This window comes from Tachyglossus aculeatus, chromosome 1, assembly GCF_015852505.1.
Source record: "Tachyglossus aculeatus isolate mTacAcu1 chromosome 1, mTacAcu1.pri, whole genome shotgun sequence".
Lineage (NCBI taxonomy): Eukaryota > Metazoa > Chordata > Mammalia > Monotremata > Tachyglossidae > Tachyglossus > Tachyglossus aculeatus.
The window spans coordinates 157,523,113-157,538,297 of NC_052066.1; the positions used below are offsets into that span (position 1 = coordinate 157,523,113).

Consider the following 15,185-nt stretch of genomic DNA (forward strand, 5'->3'; position numbering starts at 1 on the left):
TTAGAACAGTCCTTGTTGCGTAGTAAGATCTTAACAAAAATAATAGCAATGAGCCTCTTTATGGCATCCTTCCCCCAGAGAGCAGAAAGCACTTCTTGAAATGATTATAACATAGTTGCAAGCTGTCCATAAATATAGGTCCATCTATTAAAAATCATATCTCAAAAATGTCTTAGAATAACAGACCAAGACATCTTCTTTTTATTAACAGGGAACTCTAGAATTATTTGTACCATGTCTGAGTCTGCAGAGTTCAAAGCATTCATCTTTTTGACATAAAAGAAATCTCTAATACTCTTTGTGCACTGTTAAGTCAAAATAACCGTTTGGTTTTCCAACTTCCACTCCCCTGGGGCCTGGGTTTATCTGGGTCAGAAAGAAGGATAAGCAAATGAGCCTTGCCCTTTATCCATGTAAGTTTGTAAACTCTTCTATCCCTGACCGATCTCAAACGGGACAAGCACCGTGTGCCCCAATATGCAGATTGGGGTGTGTCAAGCTTGTGGAGATGAGGGATGCGCATGGAGTGAGATATCTGCGCCTCCTCAAAATAGACCCCTCAAACGGAAACTATTCACAGTGATGGAGAACTGAGGAGGCCACGGAATGCCTGTAAAAGTATCCTTCTCATTTTTATTTCCTCCTGTTCAAACTAGAAGCCTTTTCAGTTACTTTACTATACACTACTTGAAGTGCAACACTAACTTTATTGTGTCCTGATAATAGTGTCTGTATTCAAGCATTTACTATGTGTCAAGGACACCGTTACCAGAACTAGATGCCATTAGATCAGACACAGGCCTGTCTCACATGGTACTCACAGTCCAAGGGGAGGGAGAACTGATATTTGCTCCCCATTTTATGGAATAGTCCAAGTAACTTGGCCTGGGATACACAGCAGGCAAGTGGTGGAGCCAGAATTAGAACCCAGGTTCTTTAACTTCTGGTCCAGTGCTCTTTCCGTTAGGCTGTGTTGCTTCTCTGATGTCTAATGGTTTAAATATGATTCTCCTTTAGCCTCCAGTTAACAAAGCATTGGACAAGACCATCAGTTTAACTAAATATTCTTTCTTAAAAGGAGGTAGTTTCTGTTACAAAAATGTTGATGCTATGGTTAAGAAGGAAAAAAAAGCATTTACTTATCATTATTATTTATTAGAGACCCAAGACCAACAAACCAGCGCATTAACAAGCACGTCAACAATGATGCAAACCTTCGAATTCAAAATCTCACCATTTTGGTCAGAAGCATCAAGACTTACTACCAGGTAGGTGTGTCTCCCTCTGTCTCTCCCCAAAAAAGTCTCTGACTGCTCTGTTTTGAGGTATAATGAATTGTGTCATTAGGGAACCTGAACAACACAGGAAATGGAGAGGAAATGGTGTTCACGTAAGTGTATTTGCTGGCTTCCACTTGCCAGTGCCGCTCTTCCAAGTACTGATTTGAGCACGCCAGCCATGCTGGCTGAAAGCGAAGTGATAAAGTGCTAGTTTTCCTTTAAACACAGACTTTTGGTTTTCCAATTTCTGCTGTGCCAGTAACAACAGCTTTTGTCCATGTGCCTTTTTGCATTTCCCCCGAGTCACACTACCAGTAAGAAGGAGCCAGGGCTTGGGGTCCTGAGCAGGATCCCACCACCTGGGACCCTCACCAAATGCCCCAACAATTGCTCCTGGCAGCGAGATCTACCTGTGAACCGTGGGAAGGGGCTTGATTTTTCCCTGATGACAACACATGATTTGGGGTTCAGGCCTCCACTTTGCTTTGATTGCATTGTGTCTGGAGCAGCCAGAGGATTGAGGAAGAGTCTTGAAACTGTCTCTGAGAGGCTCAGAACAGAGGTGCCTTTGGACTAATAATAATTGTGGTATTTAAGTGCTCGCTATGTGCCAAGCACTGTAGTAAGCCCTGGAGTAGAGAATCAAGATTATCAGGTTGGATTCAGTCCCTGTCTCACATGGGGCTCGTTGTCTAAGGGAGAGGTAGAGAAAGTGTTGAGTCCCCATTTTATAGATGAAAAAACTGAGGTTCTGAGAAGCTGAATGACTTTCAGCAGTGTGGTCTAGTGGATAGATCACGAGCCTGGGAGTCAGAAGAATGTGGGTTCTAATCCCGGCTCCCCACCTTGTCCGCAGTGCTTCTGGGCAAGTCATTGTCATTCAATTGTATTTATCGAGCACTTACTGTGTGCAGAGTATTCATTCATTTCATTCAATCATATTTAATGAGCACTTACTGTGTGCAGAGCACTGGACTAAGCACTTGGGAAGTACAAGTTGGCAACATATAGAGATGGTCCCTACCCAACAATGGGCTCACAGGCTAGAAGTGAGCTCACAGTCTAGAAGAGTATTGTATTAAGTGCTTGGGAAAGTACAACAATAAACAGTGACATTCCCTGCCCAATGAGCTTACGGTCTAGAAGTCCCTTAACTTCTCTTTCCCTCAGTTCCCTCATCTGTAAAATGGGGAACTGTGACTGTGAGCCCTGTGTGGGACAGGGACTGTGTCCAACACTTTTGCTTGTATCCACTCCAGGGCCTTGTACAGTGCCTGGTACATAATAAGCACGTAACAAATACTACTATTATTATTATTGTTATTTATTATTATTGCCCAAGGTCACACAGCAGGCAAGTGGCAGGGCCAAGATTAGAAAACAGGTCCCCTGACACCCAGGCCTGAGCTCTTTTCGGCAGCCTTGCTGCCTTTGGGGCCATTCTGAACCCGCCCCATGCTTTGTGAATAAACGGTGCCCTCTACCTTATTATGGCAGGGGCAGGCACAGGCTTGAGGCAGGCAGTGGAGGAGGAGGCAAGTCCCTAGTGCCATCAACACCCTCCCCCAGCATGTGCCCTGCACCCTGCGGCCGGACTCAGATGCAGAGGGACAGCCTAGGGTTCCGGTGCCACCTCCAGCCGCTGAGGGGGCTATCCAGAAGTCTCAGACGGCATCCCCGGAGCCCTCAAAGAATGCCGCTCCCAGGATGCTTGGGGGGCCCTGGCAGGCATCTCTGAAATAGCGTGATCGCCTCAATTACAGCCGTGTCAGCAGGACTAAAGGCCTAGAAGGAGGAGCCATCTGCTAATTAGGGAGCTGGCGGGCGTGGGGAAGGAACAGGAATGTCTGTGAGGGGAACCTTGGCTGGTGGGGGTTGGGAGGGTCGACCGATAGTGCCGGCCCCCATAATGGTTGCTCTTACACCGCTGAGTTTGCTGGCTTTTCCATGCAGCCAAGTTTAAACCTCGTGTCTGGGCCGGGCCCCTCCCTCGAATCACGCCAGTGGTTGGGGGTGGGGAGGAAAGGAGGGAGGGAGTTCGGTGGTGTTTCCCAGGTAGGTAACTCCCTCTGGCAGTGGGCCGCTCCCAACAGTCATTCTTGCAGCAGAGTTGAATCGTGTTCTCAAGCAGCTTGTTATATGTAGCTTGCTTTTCGCCCATCCCCACTTGTTTCCTCTCGTGTGGTGTTGATTTTATTTTCTTGAAAGCATTCTTGATACGGTGGTCATGTTTCAGGAACGTTTTATGAAAACCATTGCTAAATGCCCCTGTGTCAGCAAAAACAAGGCAGAGAAGCAATGCATTAGCAGGTCCTCTTTGGGGAGCGTTGGTGGGCACAGGCTTCTAAATGATGGGTTCAGGATGACTTCTGTTTCCGGATGTGCTACAGGACAGGGATAGTTCCAGGCTCTGTTGGTGTCTGGGTGGGAGAGAGCAGGTACTCACTGTTTAGTCTGTTGTCCCCGACCCTCCTTGCCAGGCTCCTGTGACACCAGGGCACCCCCAACCTTGCCGGCTCTGTCTGTGACCTGGAGCGACTCCCCCCTATCCCCAACAAGTCATATATAATCCCATCTGCCTCTTCTAGCATTCCCAAGTACTTAATACAGTGCTCTGCACATTGTAAAAACTTAATAAATACCATTGATATTAATGATGTTCAGCCCACTCTATCTGATTGTTCTTTGGGCACCCCAAGTTCAACGTGTCCAAAACTGAACTCCTCATCCCCTCTCCCAAATCATCTCCTCCACCTAACTTTCTCACCACAGTTGACATCACTACTATCCTTCCCATCTCTTGGCTCCTCCTTTTCCTTCCATCCCTATATTCATTCTGTCACCAAATCTTGTCAGTCCTTCCTCCATAACATTTCCAAGATTCATCCTTTCCTCTATATCCACACAGCTACTATGCTAATAGTAGTAATAATAATTGTGGTATTTGTTAAGGGATTACTATGTGCCAGGCATTGTACTAAACCCTGGAGTAGATAGAAGATAATTGGGTCAGTTACAGTCCCTGTCCCACATTGAGCTCTCAGCCTTAATTCCCATTGTACAAATGAGGTAACTGAGACAGAGAAGTGAAGTGACTTTGCCACTTGTCTGCTATGTGACTTTGGGTGAGTCGGGATTAGAACCCAGGTCCTCTGACTCCCAAGCCCAAAGGTCTTTCCACTAAGCCATGCTGCTTCTCTAGGCATTTGAGAAGTCAGGTCTCACCAGTCTCTTTGTTGATCTCCCAGCCTCCAGTGTCTCCTCTCCAGCCCATATTTCATTCATTCATTCAATCGTATTTATTGAGCACTTACTGTATGCAGAGCACTGCACAAAGCGCTTGGGAAGTACAAGCTGGCAACATATAGAGATGGTCCCTACCCAACAGCGGGCTCACAGTCTAGAAGGGGGAGACAGACAACAAAACAAAACAAATTAACAAAATAAAATAAATAGAATAAATATGTACAAGTAAAATAAATAGAGTAATAAATACGTACAAACATATATACATATATACTGGTGCTGTGGGGAGGGGAAGGAGGTAAGGCGGGGGGGATGGGGAGGGGGAGAGGAAGGAGGGGGCTCAGTCTCCACTTTACTTCCTGGATCCTTTGGCTAAACCATCGTTCTGCACACATCTCCCCATGCCTCAAAGACATCCACTTGTTGCTCATTCTTCTCTGAGCAGGAATAGTGCTCTTGCACGCTGTCTCTCTCCCCGCCCCCACCAACTTATACACCCTCTTCTCCCACTATTCCCCAGCTCGCAGATTGTTTTTCTCAAGCTAACCCCTTGTTCTCTTCTCTCTCTCATCATTAACCTCTTTTGCTCACTTCTTCCCCTGCTCAGAGCTCCCTCTCCCTTCATATCCAGCAGACCACCACACCCCCATCTTCAAAGTCCTCTGGGCAGGGAGCATGTCTACCAACTCTATAGTGTTGTACTTTCCCAAGCACCTAGCGCAGCGCTCAGCATAGTCAGTGCTCAATAAATATCATTGATTGAACTTGTATCTCCAGTCAATGCGTGATTTAATTTCTAATGTCCCCACCTCTATCCCCCACAAGTGCCACATGTATTAATGTCTGTATTGCCCTCTAAACTGTAAGCTTGTTGTGGCTAGGGATCTCATCTAACAACACTGCTGTATTGTACTGTCCCAAGTGCTTAGTACAGTGCTCTGCACACAGTAAGTGCTCAGTAAATATGATTGATCGATTAGCACTTCTGCACCTCCTAAACCCTTAAATACAGCCTTAGCATATACATACATGTCTTTATTTTCTAGAGAAGCAGCACAGCTCAGGGGAAAGAGCACAGGCTTTGGAGTCAGAGGTCATGGGTTCAAATCCCAGCTCCACCACTTGTCAGCTATGTGACTTTGGGCAAGTCACTTCACTTTTCTGTGCCTCAGTGACCTCATCTGTAAAATAGGGATTGACTGTGAGCCCACCGAGGGACAAACTGATCACCTTGTAACCTCCCCAGCGCTTAGAACAGTGCTTTGTACATAATAAGCGCTTAATAAATGCTATTATTATTATTACTTCCACCTACCTGTAAGTTACTGTAATGTTTGTCTCCCTGACTAGATTATAAGCTGTTGGAGAGCAAGAATAATGTCTACTAGTTCTATTGCATTCATTCATTCATTCATTCAATCGTATTTGAGTGCTTACTATGTGCAGAGCACTGTACTAAGCACTTGGGAAGTACAAGTTGGCAACATATAGAGATGGTCCCTACCCAACAGCGGGCTCACAGTCTAGAATGGGGAGACAGACAACAAAACATATTAACAAAGTAAAATAAATAGAATAATAAATATGTACAAGTAAAATAGAGTAATAAATCTGTACAAACAGATATACAGGTGCTGTGGGGAGGGGAAGGGAGCAGGGGGGATGGGGAGAGGAAGGAGGGGGCTCAGTCTGGGAAGGCCTCCTGGAGGAGGTGAGCTCTCAGTAGGGCTTTGAAGGGAGCTCGTGTATACAAATAAATGGAATTCTAAATTTATTCAATCACATTTATTGAGCACTTACTGTGTGCAGAGCACTGTACTAAGCACTTGGGAAGTCCAAGTTGTCAACATATAGAGATGGTCCCTACCCAACAGCGGGCTCACAGTCTAGAAATAGGAGGTGCCCCTTGGCACGGACTGAGGAAAGCCGTTGGGGGCAAGGGGCCCGGAAGGAAGGGGAGACCCCCTTGCCCTGGGGTGATGCCAAGGTTCTCCGGGCAAGGACTGGTCAGGGCCGGCCGGCCGCCTCTTCCAGGCATGGAGTATTTTATAGTAGGTGCCCCAAAATACTGTTGTTTGGTTCCTTTCAGGTTCCATACAAACTTGTTTGGTCCAAGTTGCTTACTGTTGGCCTAAGAGAAAGGAAACAAAAATTGTTTTAATGAGCATTTCATCTGAGTCTCATGAGTCTTTCCAAAATGTTTCCTGGCTGGTATTTTAAAGTAAGTCCCTTGAAGGCGGACAAAGAGTGTTTCCTCTGGGGCTCCTCTTTAGCCTATAATCTGTAGTGGGCAATGAGTAAGAAGGAGTCAGTACTGTTATTGTTATTATTATTATTATTATTTTATTATTTGTTAAACACTTACTATGTGTCAAGAACTGTTCAAAGCACTGGGTTAGATACAAACTAATCAGGTTGGACACAGCCACTGTCCCAAAAAGGGCTCAGAGTCAAAGTAGGAGAGACAACAGGTATTTCATCCCCATTTTACAGTTGAGGAAACTGAGACACAGAGAAGTTAAATGACTTTCCCAAGTTGTGACAGCAGTCACCTGAACCCAGGTAATTAAACTCTCAGGTCTGTGCTCTTTCCACTAAGCCATGAAGATAATGGTGCAGACTTGGAGAGTAAGCTGGTGGTACAAACTTGCAATCAAACTTGGATTTCTTGATTCAATCTTGAGCTATATGTCCAGACCACAGTGGCTCCCCAAATTTTCTTAAATCTAAAAGTTACATTAAAACACATATTCTAGACTCATCAGTTTTAATCACCTCTAACCACCCAGCAGAAACAATGCATGAACCTTTTCCTCTCTGCTGACCCTCAGAAAATGTTATTGGAAACTCATATCTGAGAGTCATGCAAAGTAAGGAGTTTTAAAATTAGAATTCGTAGAGTGAAGCATGACTGACCTCAGAGATAAAAAAAAAAAAGTATCTAAACTTTCAAGTCCTGTGCCAGTTGTTGAGAGCAGATAAAAGTGCCTTTTTTATGCTGGGTCAGGAGAGATGAACAGTGGCTACCTTTAGTTATATTTATTAAGCATTCAGTGTGTGCTCATTATTTTGAGGTGAAATTTTTAACTATTGTAGTGTATCTGTTTTGTTTTTCTCAAGGGTAAAGTGCTTCTATCTTTCAGATGGACATAGCCCTTATGGTTGTTTTGCCACTTGCATATGAAAATTTTCATGTCTGAAACTGAGCAGTATCAGGCCATCTTATTTGAGAATTTCTTCCAAACCAATTATTAAAGTGCAATTAGAAAAACCAAGGTGGCTTAAGCCACTGGTAGCTTTATCTGTGCAGCTGAGGCCATTCAGTCTGGGACTATTAAGGTAATTTGTCAAGAGTTGTCCCTTGTCCTAGTCTTGGAGCAGTTTGTTTGCCAATGCTCTTGACAAACAGGAAGACAGCTGGCTTTCTTTTTGAATGTTTGCCTTCCGTTTAAAGTTCAGCGTAGAACCTTCAAGACGGTGCTTTAGAAAGGAATAATACCCCTTTAAGTGATAAGACCCACTGGCTTTAAGTTGTTTCAAATGGGCCCCAGACAGCATCTGATCGGAATTTTTTTCCCTCTGGCTTTTTTTCCCCACTTGCCTTTCTCTGCTTGCTTGTGTGCATGTGTTTGCCATTTCCCTCTCCCTCTGGTTTCTCATTTCCCTCTCTCCCTTTGTTTCTCATTTTCCTCTCCTTTTCTTTCATTCAATCATATTTATTGAGCACTTACTGTGTGCAGAACACTGTTAAGCGCTTAGCACAGTACTCTCCTTCCCACCCCATTTCTCCCTCTCCCCTCCCAGCTTCTCTTTTCTCCCACTCATTTCTCCCTCTTCCTCACCTCATCGTTTGTCACTTCCCACCATCGTTTCTCCCTCTCCACCCCCCATTTCTCATTGTCATATTTATTGAGTGCTTAACTATGTGCAGAGCACTGAACTAATAGCTTGGAAAAGTACAACAGTAAACAGTGACATTCCCTGCCCACAACAAGCTTATGGTCCAGAGGTGGAGAGACAGACATCAATACAAATAAATAAAATTACAGATATGTACATAAGTGCTGTGGGGCTGGGAGAGGAGAAGAGCAAAGGAAGCAAGTCAGGGTGATAAAGAAGGGAGTGGGAGATGAGGAAAAGCGGGGCTTAGTCTGGGAAGGCCTCTTGGAGGAGATGTGCCGTCAATAATGCTTTGAAGGGGGTGGGTGGAGAGTAATTGTCTGTTGGATTAGATTAATTGTCTGGCGCTCCAGGCCAGAGGCAGAATGTGGGCTAGGGGTCCAGGAGACAAGTGAGATCGAGGCACAGTGAGAAGGTTAGTACTAGGGGAGTGAAGTGTGTGAGCTGGGTAGTAGAAGAGGAGAAAGGAGGTGAGGTAGGAGGGGGCAAGGTGATGGAGTGCCTCAAAGCCAATGGTGAGGAGTTTTTGCTTGATTTGAAGGTGGATGGGTAACCACTGTAGTTTATTTTTTTGAGTAGCGGGGTGATGTGTCCTAAATGTTTTTATAAAACAACGACCCGGGCAGCAGAATAAAGTATTGACTGGAGTGGGGAGAGACAGGAGGCTGGGAGGTCGGCAAGGGGGCTGATGCAGTAATCCAAGCGGAATAGGGTCAGTGCATTAGCGTGGTAGCAGTTTGGATGTAGTGGAAATGGCAGATTTTAGTGATGTTGTCAAGGTGGGACCGACAGGATTTGGTAATGGATTGAATATGTGGGTTGAATGACAGAGAGGAGTTAAGGATTACGCCAAGGTTACGGGCATATGAGACAGGAGGGATGGTGGTGCTGTCTACAGTGATGGGAAAGTCAGGGGAAAGGCAGGACTTGGGTGGGAGGACAAGGAGCTCTGTTTTGAGCATGTTAAGTTTGAAGTGAATGGAGGACATCCAAGTAGAGATGTCTTTAAGGCTGGAGGAGATGTGAGACTGGAAAGAGGACGAGAGATCAGGGCTGAAATGTAAGTTTGGGTATCATCTGCATAGAGGTGGTAGTTGAAGCCATGAAAGATGGGTGTAGATGGATAATAGAAGGGGACCCAGAGAGACCTTCCACAGTTAGGGGGTGGGAGGCGGAGAAGGAGCTGGCAAAGGAGACTGAGAATGAAGTGACAGAGAGATAGGAGGAGAACCAGGAGAGGACAGAGTCAGTGAAGCCAAGGTTGGACAACATTCCCAAAAGATGGGGGTGGTCATCAGTGTTGAAGGCAACTGAGAGGTCAAGGAGGATTAGGGTGGAGTAAGGGCCGTTGGATTTGGATAGAAAGAGATCATTGGTGACCTTTAACAGGGCGGTTTCTGTGGAGTGAGTGGGATGGAAGTCAGATTGGAGAGGATCAAGGAGAAAATTGAAGGTTAGGGATTTGAGACAGTGGGTGTAGGCAACTCGCTCAAGGAGTTTGGAGAAGAATTATAGGAGGGAGATGGATCCGTGGGGTCAAGGGAGGGTTTTTTGGGCATGTTTGAAAGCAGTGGGGAAGAAGCTGTTGGAGAGTGAATGGTTAAAGATGGCTGTTAGGGAGAGAGAAAGGGAGGGGGTGAGAGTTTTGATAGGGTACAAAGGAATGGGGTCTTGTGCATGTGGAGGGGCTGGCTTTTGGTAGGAGGCAGGAGATTTCTTCTAGAGATACTGCTGGGAAAGAGGGGAGAATCAAATAGGAAGCTGGAAGGGGGAGGGGACTGAGGAGGGGCGTGGGGGATTTTAGGGAGCTCACACCTGATGGTGTCAATATTCTTAATAAAGTAGGAGGCCAGGTCAGTAGAGGCAAGGGATGGAGAAGGCAGGGGGACAGGGGCCTGAGGAGCGAGTTAAATGTCTGGAACAACTGGCGAGGGTGATGGACATGGGTGTTAATAAGAGTAGAGAAATAGTTTTGTTACATTGTACTCTCCCAACCGCTTAGTACAGTGCTTTGCACACAATAAGCGCTCAATAAATACGATTAAATGAATGAGAGGGTAGAGTTAAAGCATGCAAGGATAAACTTAAAGTGGACAAAGACAGCCTGATATTTAGATTTCCTCCAGCAGCGCTCTGCAACTCACAAGTGTTGCATAAGAACGAAGGAGGTGGACTATGAAGGTGATCCAGGGCTGTGGGTTAGTGGTGTGAGATCAATGAAGGGATAGGGGAACGAGTGAGCTGAGTTCAGTAGAGAGGGTGGTGTTGAGAGTGTCTATTTGGTCATCAAGGGTGGGTAGTTTGGGTATGGAGGCTGAGGGGCAGGATGAGTTGAGAAAATTGGATGGGGTCTGGGGATCGGAAGTCTCCCTCGCTCCCCCACCCTCTTTTCTCCCTCTCTTTCCCCCTCGTTTCTCTCCCTGCCCCCCTGTCTCTCCTCCTCCACCCCCAGCATTTCTCCTTCTACCCACCTCATTTCTCTCTCTCCTCCCACCTCATCCCCCCCCCCCCCCCACCATCGTGCTTTATAGTCAGACTGTGGGTTCTAATGTGACTCAGATTAGTAATGAACCAATCACTTCCAGTTGCTAGCTATTTGGGGAGCCTCTGGCCAGAGTCTATGATGCTGTGGGCCACATCTGACTCGGAGAGGGTCTCTTGCCATCATCTGGCTCAGAGACTGAATGAGTAGGTCAGCTCCTCCGGGGAATTCCTTCAGGCCAGAAATAGTCCTGCCTTTTAGACTTTGCCATCCTATACCTTCTTATGAGCAGTAAGATTCACCCAATGCTTTATAGAGATAGCTGCTAGGAATAGAAGGATTCCTTCCCCCTTCAAAATTCCTTCCTTAGAGTTTGAGGGGAAAGAATAAAAGTTGGTTCTTTATTGAATTTTGCCTGTCCATGTGGAGTGAAATATCCTGTATTAGGAATGTCTTTTTGGGATCGATCACTGCCTGATGCAGCTTTACTGAGTTTTCCTGCTTCCATCAATCTTGCCCCTTGGCCATTAAACCCACCAAAACTGACTGGTATTTTAAGGATGTTGGAATTCATTCCCCACTTTTTTTTCTAAAGAGAACAGAAATGCTAGGAAGACACATTGAAAAGCAAATGAGCCATTTGGTCACTGAGCAAACAGTTGAACACAGGTTCTATAAGAAATGCATCTCTGACATCCAACCTGACCAACCTGACCGTATACTTTTGAAATCAAATTGGAATGGCCAACTGATGTGCAGTTGTCCACATTAGACAACATTCTACAGTTTAACCAGAATGCATGAAGCAGAATGGCCTAGTAGGCACATCTCCTCTGAGAGGTCTTCCCTGACTATGCCCTCGTTTCCTCTTCTCCCACCCACCCCCTTCTGTTTCACCCTGACTTGCACCCTTTAATTCATCCTCCCTCTCAGCCCCATAGCACTTATGTACATATCTGTAATGTATTTATTTATACTGATGTCTGTCTACCCATTTACATGGCTCAGTGGAAAGAGCACGGGCTTGGGAGTCAGAGGTCATGGGTTCTAATCCCGGCTCTGTAAGCGCTTAACAAATACCATCATTATCATTATTATTATTATCTAGGCTGTTAGCTCGTTGTGGGCAGGGAATGTGTCTGTTGTTATATTGTACTCTCCCATAATACAGTGCTCTGCACAAAGTAAGCACTCAATAAATACAATTGAATGAATGAAAGAGCACTTACCTGGGAATCAGAGGACCTGGGTTTTGATCCTGGCTCTGCCATTTGTCTCCTGAGTGACCTGGGGCAAAATCACTTCACTACTCTGTGCCTCAATTTCCTCATATGTAAAATGGGGATTTAGATTGTGAGCTCCAGGTGGGACATGGACTATGTCTAACCTATCTAGTAGTCAGTCAATTGTATTTATTAAGCACTTACTGTGTGCAGAGCACTGTACTAAGTACTTGGGAAGGTACAGTATAACAGGCATATTCTCCGCCCACGAGCTGACAGACATTAGTCTAAATAAGTAAAATTACAGATATGTACGTAAGTGCTGTGGGGCTGGGAGAGGGAATGAATAAAGGGAGCAAGTCAAGGCAGTCCAGAGGGAGTGGGAGAAGAGGAAAGAAGGGCTTAGTCCGGGAAGGCCTTTTGGAGATGTGCCTAATTGAAGGGGAAGAGAGTAATTGTCTGTCAGATGTGAAGGGGGAGGGCATTGCAGGCCAGAGGCAGGACGTGGGTGAGAGGTTGGCTTTGAGATAGATGAGATCGAGGTACAGTGAAAAGGTTAGCATTAGAGGAGCAAATTGTGTGGGCTGGGTTGTACTAGGAGAGTAATGAGGTGAGATAGGAGAAGGCAAGGTGATTGAGTGCTTTAAAGCCTATGGTAAAGCGTTTCTGTTTGATTCGAAGACGGTTGGACAGCCACTGGAGGTTCTTGAGGAGTAGGGAAACATGGACTGAACGTTTCTGTAGAAAAGTAATCGTGGCAGCAGAGTGAGGAGACGTAGGGAGCTGGGAGGCTGATACAGTAATCAAGGTGAGATAGGACAAATGCTTGGATTAATGTGGTAGTAGTTTGGAGAGAAAGGGACAGATTTTAACGATGAATCTACCCCAGCACTTAGTACCATGCCTGGCACATAGTAAGCACTTAACAAATACCATAGAAAATGCACTAACTTGTTCCTGTAAGAGACTTCCTATGCCCTTGGATAGCATCCTTCCTAAGGCAGCCCCAGGCGTTAGTAAAGCCTCATACCTTTCCTCTACCCCAGAAAGAGGAACTCTAGATTGCTTCAGCCCCTCTGAAACTAGGGTTTCCTGGCACCTATTCCGGCAGGAAACAGAAGAGCAGAGCTAATTGAAAGTGAGAGGAGCTGGGCATAGGGGAGAGACAAGCAATTAGCAGAGTTGGTATTTGTCCAGGTGCAGGGGTTTGAACCTGGAAGGCTTCAGGGGTTGATGTTTAATGACCTCTGTCTCACACTTCACCCAGCAGTGTCCCTGCGTGAGAACCTAAGGACCTATGCTCCCTTCACAATGTTTGCTATGGTTTGGCCCTTTGATGTCCCAAATCACCACTCTGTGAGTTGACCTAGAACCTAGCACAGGCCAAAGAGTTTTGGCCTTCAGCTCGAGGAGTGTGGGCTCTGGCCCGTGTCCTCAAACCCAGCCCAGTCATAGGTTCAGGGTCCCTTGTGGAGTGCTGATACTGTTAGGGGCTCCCTTGCCCTGTCACCCTTAATCTGAAGGTGGTTTAAAACTGAGGGGAGGAGAGCAGGCGGGGATGGCCTGAATCTGGACTTGTCAACCCTCAGACAAGCTCAAGGACATTAGATTGTGAGCTCTCTGAGGTCAGGGGGCATAGGCGGTGCCTCTACTGCTCTCTCCTGATCACTTTGCACATAGTGCTGTGCTCCTAGGTGGTTGGTAATAAATACCATTGATTGGCTGAGACCCAGAGGCAGGGCCCATATCTTTGCGGGGCTCTGGTTAGCTGGTACAGTTTCAAGATGGGAAGGACATTCAGCATAAGGTTTAATTCCAGTGATTTCATATACATATGTAGCACAAACTGAATGATCAAAAAATCATCCTATGATCAGTGACTAAATCAACAAATATTCCACTAGCAGGTGTTGGAAATGGCTCCCTTGGGCCAGTGAAACACACGTATCCAGGTGTTTAATCTTGAGATGACCCAACCTGAATCATTTCTATCTTACATGTCATTCCTTAGAATTATTTTGCCTTGAAAAGTTCATTCACATGAAGAATGAGGAAATGTTATCAGTACAGGGAGAAGCAGTATGGCTTAATGGAAAGAGCACAAGCCTGGGAGTCATTGGACCTGGGCTCTAATCCTGGCTCTACCACTTGCCTGCTGTTTCACCTTGGGCAAATTATTTTACTTCTCTGCAACTCAGTTTCCTCAGCTGGAAAATGAGGGTTTTAATACCTGTTCTCTCTCCTACTTGGGCTGTGAGCCCCACATGAAAAGGGACTGTTTCTTTTATCTATCCCAGTGCGTAGACTAGTGCTTGGCACATAGTAAACAGTTAAAAAAATGCCATTTTTATTATAATTATTATTGTGGGGCAGAGGGTCATTTTGATCCCTATTCGCATTCTCCTAGTGAAGTCTGGCAGAGCAGGTCCTTGCTAAGCTGCTTTGGTGGAAAGGACATTTTTATATCTGAATTTCAAAGCACATTTTAGGTTTTTAAGCCCCTTGTAAGGAGCCTCTGGAGGTATGAATTAAGGAGACGCTTTACTGGGTTAAGCAGCTCTGTGGCACTACTGCTCCTCATACTAAATGATTCCTTTGAAATTCTCATATTGCCAATGACTATTTAGAGTAATGGGTCCTAGGAGGGAAAGCACATCAAAAGGGAATGTCCAAATCTCATTTTCAGTGTATAGCTTAACCTTCCCCTTAAACTGTGAGCATCATGAGGAACTGCAACTGTCCAACCTAATTATCTTGTGTTTTTTCATGTGCTTGGACCATGGTAAGCTCTTAACTAATTCCACTATTATTATTATTACCTTTCTCCCCCAACTAAACCTTTTTCGAGCTCTTAACAAATAGGAAGATTGAGTGTCTTGAATGTCATCTCTTCCCCTTGCCCCACCTACTCCCTAAAGTAAGCAGTGTGGCTCAGTGGAAAGAGCACGGGCTTTGGAGTCAGAGGTCGTGGATTCAAATCCCAGCTCTGCCAATTGTCAGCTCTGTGACTTTGGGCAGGTCACTTAACTTTTCTGTGCCTCAGTTACCTCATCT

At 45.6% G+C, this 15,185-nt stretch overlaps 1 protein-coding gene across 4 annotated transcripts in view; it reads left to right on the top strand.

Moving 5' to 3' along the window:
* CCDC88C (coiled-coil domain containing 88C) overlaps positions 1-15,185 on the top strand; it is a 177,530-nt gene that overhangs the window by 12,078 nt on the left and 150,267 nt on the right. For all 4 annotated transcript variants that reach the window (XR_005452540.1, XM_038752863.1, XM_038752873.1 and 1 more), the window contains exon 3: positions 1,160-1,268. Coding sequence is in view for 3 of the 4 variants with exons in the window: in XM_038752863.1 (XP_038608791.1) it covers positions 1,160-1,268 (109 nt within the window). In the remaining variant the exon portion in view is untranslated. The remainder of the gene's footprint in view (positions 1-1,159; positions 1,269-15,185) is intronic.